Here is a 7,772-nt window from a genome sequence, read left to right on the forward strand (position 1 = left end):
TTCCTTTAGGCTCCTAATTAAGCAATCCAAAAGGGATATTTTAGGGACTTTGATGCTAGAGCTATAACAAAATTAACTGACAGATAAGTCTTGTGAGAAATACCCAAAATCCAAAACAAAAACAAAAAATTTTCCAAGGCTGCCAAGTGGTGCTGGTGGGGTTGCTTCCATGCTCCATGGCAGTGCTTGCAAATTCTAGCAAAATCCCTGCTTCATGGCACTACTTGCTTTCGTCATTCTTGATGTACACATACCACTTCCCTGTAAGCGGTGTAGCAGCAATATTGCCAGCTTGTTTGGATAGACCAAGAGGGATAGTCCCATTAAGAAAATTGGTATTAAGATCCAACCAAAGCAAGCTACAGCAATCCCCTAATTCTGCAGGAATATTCCCAGATAATGAATTGTTTCCGAGCTTTAAAATCGCAAGATTTGACCACTCAACTGGTTGTTTGAGAGTGAAATCCAATTAAATTCGTACAATTGCTGAGACTAGCAGGGATTGATCCATTCAGATCACTGAAATCAAGAATCAGATTCTCTAACCTCTGCAAGTACATCAGCTCTTGTGGGATTTCTCCATAAAGCTGATTTAACCAAGAGATAATCATCCCAAGCTAGATGGGAGTGTACCAGTCAAGTAGTTAAAACTGAGATCAAGGGATTCCAACTTGGAACAATTACTCAGACTCTCTGGTATTGAACCAGTGAGCAAATTATTTTGAAGATACAACACTTTCAAATTGTTCCTGGGGTCCTGACAAATCCCAGGTGAAATCACCCCAGAGAGATTATTACAACTCACATCCAAAGTCTCCAAACTGACCATCTTGGACAAAGATTCACGCAAAGAACCAAGGAAATTATTGAATGATAAGGACAAATTCTTCAAGTTACTCATCTTCCCAAGGGTATCGACAGGTAATTCACCAGAAAATTTATTGTTTGAGATATCAAATAGTTCCAAAACAGAGCATGCACCAAAGCTCTCAGGGACATTATCTGACAAATTATTGTAGGACAACACCAACTCCACCAAGCTTGGACACAAATCAGAGAGATAAGGCGGCAAAACACCTTGGAAATCATTTCCTCCCAAAAACAAAAACTGCATAACCCCACCAGCACCACTTGGCAGCTTTGGAAGATTTTTTGTTTTTGTTTTGGGTTTTGGGTATTTCTCACAAGACTTATCTATCGGTTAATTTTTGTTACAGCTCCAACATCAAGTCCCTAAATTACCCCTTCTAGGTTGCTCAATTAGGAACTTGAAGGAAATTATGTGGTGGCGCCACTACTGAGTTCCTTGATTGGAACCGAAATATAAGTTTAAGGATCAAATTAACTATAAATAATATATAAGGATGAAATCGAAGGAAAAAAATGTTCAGGACTAAATTGGCCATTTTCTCTATCTTGAAAAGAAGGGTTGAAATTTTACAAAGAAAAATGGTTTAGAAAGCACGAGTTTTAATTGACAAAGCCAAATTTGACGCTCTTGCTGCTGGTTGAAATCCACCTTCCCAACCTATTATATTTATATCACCCTTATCCGTTCCCTTTACCTCCCAATCCATCCATAAATTTCCTTCTTTACAAGCCACATCCTCTTTGACGAGTATGCTTCACAGCATCAATGCCAGACTTGGCATTTTGGATAAGAGCTCTGAATAGACTCATAAGAAGGTTCATAGAATTTCTTCGAGGCAACACAATGTTTGGAACTTGCCATTTTACTTGGGATGCCTTACTCAGCTCAATCTCTGTGTGCTGAGTACAAGGCTCAATTCCAATTGGACTCAGATAGTGAGAAGGAAGGTGATATAGATGAGAACATTGCAAACTTAGATGGCGCTAAAGAACGTACAACAACTGAAGCCCACATTATGGAGGAGCAAACTACACGCGAGGAACCTGCACTTGAACATCACAATGTGGAAGAACAAACTAAGATTGCACAAAAAGAAGTTGAAGTTCATGTTACCACTGAGCAAGAAACTATTCACACTAAGACTCAGTTGATAGTTGAAGAGACTCAAGAAGATCTTGCTAACAATGAACAAGGTCAACCAGAAGAAATTCAAAATGATTCATCTATCGACTTAGCCACACAAGTTGTTGACACATTGGATACCAGAGCAGCTCAAGATGTTTTCCATGAAGCCATTAAACGTCCAAGTATCATTGTTCAAGAAGTTCTTCGAGATGTTGAGACTTTGGGTGACTCATCTGCCACTAGGAAAGTGAAGACCAAGAAGAGAAAAAGAAATGGAGAAATACAAGCCGAGAAAAAGCATGATCAATCCTAATTCTCTAGTTTTTAGGAATTCCTGAGACTTGGATTTCTCAATCTTAGAACTGAATAGGACACCACACTTTTACTTTGTTTGACTACAATTGCTGAATATCCTTTAAATTTTAAATGCATTTTTGCTTCAGTTTATCTTTTTGTATTCTATTCTTAGTCTTATGTCACATATTTCCTGTTCCTGGCGTGTATATTTTTGGGTAGGTGCACTTTCTCAGGGAGAGCTATTGTTATTGTTTTGCTGATGACAAAAGAGGGAGAAATTTTGATTACTCTCCATCCTTGCTATTTTGTTTCATCATTGGTTTGTCATTGACAAAAAGGGGGAGAATGTTAACCGATTTATTGTAAAATCCTTTGCTTTGATGATGAAAAAATCAATGATGAATGAACTAATGATATTTAAAAGTGTGCAGAAATGAATCATCAAAGTCTTGTTCACCAGAATCATAATCTTCTGGTTCTAGATAAGGTCCAATGTCTTCAAACATATATGGACTTGGTAGGAGGTAGGACTTATATGAGCTGCAATCTTCTCTCTAGTTATAATTAAACAGATGTTCCAACACTTTTGCAGATAATGGATGAGAAGGTTCACCTTTTTTTGGTTCCCATGAGTACTGCCATTGGAATTGTTTCCATGGGAATGTCAATTCCCTTAGTTTTGAACATATCTAGTCCAAATTGCATCCATTTCGCTTGGTATGCGAACAGAGTTTCCACAATGTTTGTCTGTGACCGATCATGTACAGTGACATGTCATGAATGTGGGACAAATGCATTGTTCCCCATATCACCCTGGACATTACTTTGATTAATATAATCAGGGGAATTGCCAAATCATTGTAAGATCTGTTGTAAATTCAGACTGTTGGTCTAGTTCACCTCCATTGTGAGTTAATGTCACACTAAAATAGATATGCAAATAGTCTTGAAAAATTAAAGGATAGGATAATGTGATATTTTCTGAAAAGCTGTCGAAAAAGGTAAAGGAATTCTTTGGGTAGGCAATAGAAAGAGTTTTGAGGGAATGCGGATAAGAGAAAGGAAGAAATAACCTGGATTATAATGAAATTGAGAGACTATTCCCTTCTTGAAAATAGGTGCTTCCAAAAATCTTTGCACGTGATAATAACTTCTAAGGGCTTGACGCTTTTCCATTACGACTACTTGGTGTGCTTCAGGGAGAAGTTTTATTCTTTCTGCCAAATCATCATATTGAGAGTGGCTGGAATGTGATGACTAACCAAATGCATTTACCAAGGGAAGGACACGTGGATGAGATGGCAACCAGAAGAGAAAATTGTCTTTCCCTTTAATATGCTTGATTTTAAATTTTCGTTGAGAAAACAATTTTATCCATTAGCAGTTACACACACATATGTGTACATCCACACATACACATACACAAATTTATATGCATATGTGTGTGGATGTACATATATATATATATATACTTACATACATACATACACAAACACACACATGCAATCTGAGTGTTAAATATGGACAAAAATCATTAAGTAAATAAAATTTACTTCATAATATTTTATGCTTGTGATTCATAATTCTTGTACGCAATATTTTTTTTTAATGTTGATTTTTTTTAATTTAAAAATGGTAATTGGATTGTATATTGTTATCTCTGAATTCCATATGTTTCTATTGTTTTTGAATTTGATTTTAGTGAAATATTAATTATACCCTTTGGTTATCGGGATGCTCATTTATTTATCAAACTCACGAGGGTTCGAATCTGAGATTAGTATTGATATATCTTACTGAGTCAATCTATTCCTTACCTATTAACATGCTTAACACTTCGCTAAGTATGCCATCATAACTAGTTCTTATAATATAACATGAACTGGTAGAAAAAGTATGCTTTGAAATTTCAAGAGATGATAGAAGCCGTATTGTACTAAACATGATTTTAAACATGGATCAGACTGAGGGTCGAGCTAGTTAAATGGTTGATTGATCTGTCGTGTGGTCCAGTCAAGTCCTCAAACCTAAAATGAAAGAAAACCACCCTATCCTAGCTCAACCCGCCGGTTCAACCATTAAATTGTTGAATTAAAATGATTTTAGATGAACCAGCCGGTTTATTACTCTTAATGTAATAATTAAGGCCAACAACTTCAAATTTAGTCAAATCTCGTCATCAAGCGATGATTAGCATTAAACGACAACCAATTACGTACGATCTCAAGTTCTCTTCAATTCGCTCAATAAAGCATGCATTGATTCCTCACATATAGTTTCCTTTTCTACTCTTTCTTTTCAACAAGTTACTTATACGGTGCATTTTGAATTGTTAGCATATTCTTCTCTTTGAAATTCTTTTTTATCTTTTTCATAGTTTAGATATGTATTTTATATCTTTAATATTTTTAAATAATTGTTATATCACAAGTCAATAACGATTGCCTCAACAATTGAACCACTGACCCTAAACTTAATAACTTTTTTAGATCCATGAGCAAGCTGGGTTTCAAAACCTTAATAGTTTTAAAAGTCTATTCTAACTTGCGCGTCATACTATGAAAGATGCATGTGAATTAGTATCATACTTACTATTTATTTACATATGTTTCTTAAATATTTGCTCAAATTACTACCATATTTATTTGTTTATCAATATTAAGGGACACGAGAAACGGAACACGCTAGATTTCATGTTCAACAACATAAGTAGGATAATCTTATATCCAACAGGAACGAAAGTCAGACTTGTTTCATAGCATACGCGTTATCTGGATTTGAATAGATCAACGTTAATTTCGTTGATAGAGAGTCTATTTTCATTCTATCATTATCCATTGACTATATATCCCTATCCAAGTGAAGAATTTAGGAATGCCTTTCTTGTTAGTTGGATGGACCTTTTTTGTATTTGAGGTTGTCAAATAATTGAATTTCATTTTTGGACTTGAATTAATCCACGAGGGAGCTTCTCGAATTACTTGGGATTGATCAAGTTGATACCTCACTGCCTGCCTTTTTGGGGAAGTACTGACATTGCCACCAGCAAAGAATGTTGAACTGATCATACACCTGGCACATAACTCAATGTGGTGCTGAAAAATATTGCTGTATTGTTTTGGATTCAAATCCATGCCTATCTCTTAATCCAAACGGTACAAAATAGGCAACATGATAATCAAAACTTAAGTAGTAGCATTTACTAAGAAACCGAAGGCACTAATTTAATTGCCTTGGAAAGATGCATACCCCAGAAAGAAAAGACATAGCAAAAAATCGCATTTTTGAAGTTTCAAAATCAGGCACATTAAAGACGCACATACTAGACTTATTCTTCTTTGTGCAGAAATTGATGAAAAAGACTTAGTAATCATCAGGGTTGTCATCGAAGTAAGCCTCAAGAGCCTTGAAGACTCCAGCAGCCTTGTCTTTACGAGACATGATATCCTCTTCGTTTATCTTGGCGTCACCCTTGGTGTAGTATGTGCTGCTGGTTATGGTAATGGATCCTCCGTCAGCAGAGGGTAGGATTTTAATCACGAAAGTAATTTTCTCAATCACATCCTCCAAAACATCTCCTTCGATAATGGTAAATTTGACGACAAAATTCTCCTCGTCAAGCTCATCAACATGGGTCTTCATGCTCTTGTACTGGCTACCTGCGTATATAAAATTTTGTTACCAATTGCATCTTTTTGCAATGCTAGGCCAAAAGGAAAGGGGACAAAAATTATAGGTTTTAGGAATTAGGGGTCCCAGAACTAACGGAGCACAGCGGGCCCGGCCCCCCCTAAGTTCTAGATATTTATATTTTCTCCCTCTAAAATTTTAAGTATATAAAAAATTTTCTATGTATTTTAAATTATTTGCCTCTCTCTCCAAAAACTTTCTAAAAAATTTTATGTTGATTCCAAAGTTTATATGTACATGTATTTCGTTTTCTCAAACTAAAATTTCTAATTCTATTCCTAGAGGTCCTATGTTCTAATCACCGTACTTTCTTTCTATTCTTACATCCACCTCTTTCATACTAAAAAAAATTACAAAAAAAGGTCATAGCAGGGCGGCAGATGTTCAGCTCGCAAACAACAGTCATCCCCGTTTTCTAATATTTCAAAAGAAATTTATTAATTATGTTAATTACAAAAAAGACCCATAATATTTTGCCATGTCCTCCAACCTCCACCTCCTTCCCGACTCTCTGCCACAACCATCCCCTGCTGTTAGTTTCTCTCCCTCTTATTTCGTCCTCTGTCATCCCTTGCCAAGGCCTCTCCGCCGCAGCTGCCTCCTTCCCATTTCCACTCTGTATAAGTCACCATATTTTCTATAACTCCACAGCTTTAAAAAAACCATTTCTTTCTTCTCTCCCCATCCATTCAACATGCCTAGGGGACTGAGATGATCAAACAAACAGCTCAATTCATTCCCACAAATCGCCAACTTCCCTGCATCTCACTACTCCCCCATCCCGTAACTAGCCCCACCATCCATCCCCCCTTATTTCTTCTACTTCAAAATTTGCAAAATTTCCCCATCTTCCGCTTTGGGTAATTATTCGGCGTCTCTCATTGGCTTTGAACATATTCGAGATTCAACTTTTTTGGCACTTAAGAATTTCCTGGATCTAAATATATATGATAATGCATTAAAAATTGATACTATTCATATTAATAAGACGCGTGCATTTAGATAATGATGGCTAGACCAGGAAGGTACTGACCTTCGCCAAAATGGGTGACTTTGATGGTTCCAGCTCCACCATCACCTTGGAGGATTTCGACACTCTTGAAGGCCTGAGGCAAGATATTAGGAATGAGGTTGTCAAAATCAACGATGAAAGTCTTGAAAAGCTTTGCTGGTGGGATTGAGGTGATAACCTCATGATCGTAAGTGACAACACCCATGATATCTTAGAGAATTTGAAGGGAAAAATTGACCAGAAAAAGAAGAGATTAATTTAAGCCTGAAAGTTGCGTACAAAGATGCTTTGATGGACGATGGTTTGAGAAGTTGGGGGCTGTATTAATAGAGTGAAACTTTCAAGGTCTCCCGGTGAAAACCGGTATTATAATGTTTAGTCATATTCCATCTTTGTGTCAAGGTCATCCATTCTGGATCATATACGTTGACCGAAGCAGTCAAAATTAATTAACCTCATACCATTCTGGTGTGCCGATGCCTTGGCACTGGATATGGTTGGTGGAATTATTTGACTATGCCTGTTGGGATTTGTCAGCAATTTCAGATGTCAAAAACCTTTTTTTTAATCCATTACAACCTAATTCTATGCAGGAAGCAAGGTCGAAAGATGACATCCGGTTTAATCTTTGTCCTTTAGGAAGAACCAGAACTTGAGTTAGCAGGCGATTTTGATGACTTAACCAAAGCTTCCTTGATAGGCAATGAAAATAATCAAAAGAAATTGTGGAGATAGACTTTTTTGACTAAATTCTTACCATATAAAAGGGAAAATTAC

General features: G+C 36.5%; 1 protein-coding gene across 1 annotated transcript; it reads right to left on the reverse strand.

Moving 5' to 3' along the window:
* Window positions 1–5,373: 5,373 nt before the first annotated feature.
* Window positions 5,374–7,298, reverse strand: LOC113783666 (major allergen Pru ar 1-like). Its single transcript, XM_027329870.1, has 2 exons — window positions 7,017–7,298; window positions 5,374–5,952 (listed from the first exon to the last, which is right to left on the reverse strand). Exons 1-2 carry the CDS (start codon window positions 7,198–7,200, stop codon window positions 5,657–5,659), a joined length of 480 nt encoding a protein of 159 aa, XP_027185671.1. The 5' UTR covers window positions 7,201–7,298; the 3' UTR covers window positions 5,374–5,656.
* Window positions 7,299–7,772: the final 474 nt, after the last annotated feature.

Source organism: Coffea eugenioides, chromosome 9 (genome assembly GCF_003713205.1).
Source record: "Coffea eugenioides isolate CCC68of chromosome 9, Ceug_1.0, whole genome shotgun sequence".
In the NCBI taxonomy this organism is placed as follows: Eukaryota; Viridiplantae; Streptophyta; class Magnoliopsida; order Gentianales; family Rubiaceae; genus Coffea; species Coffea eugenioides.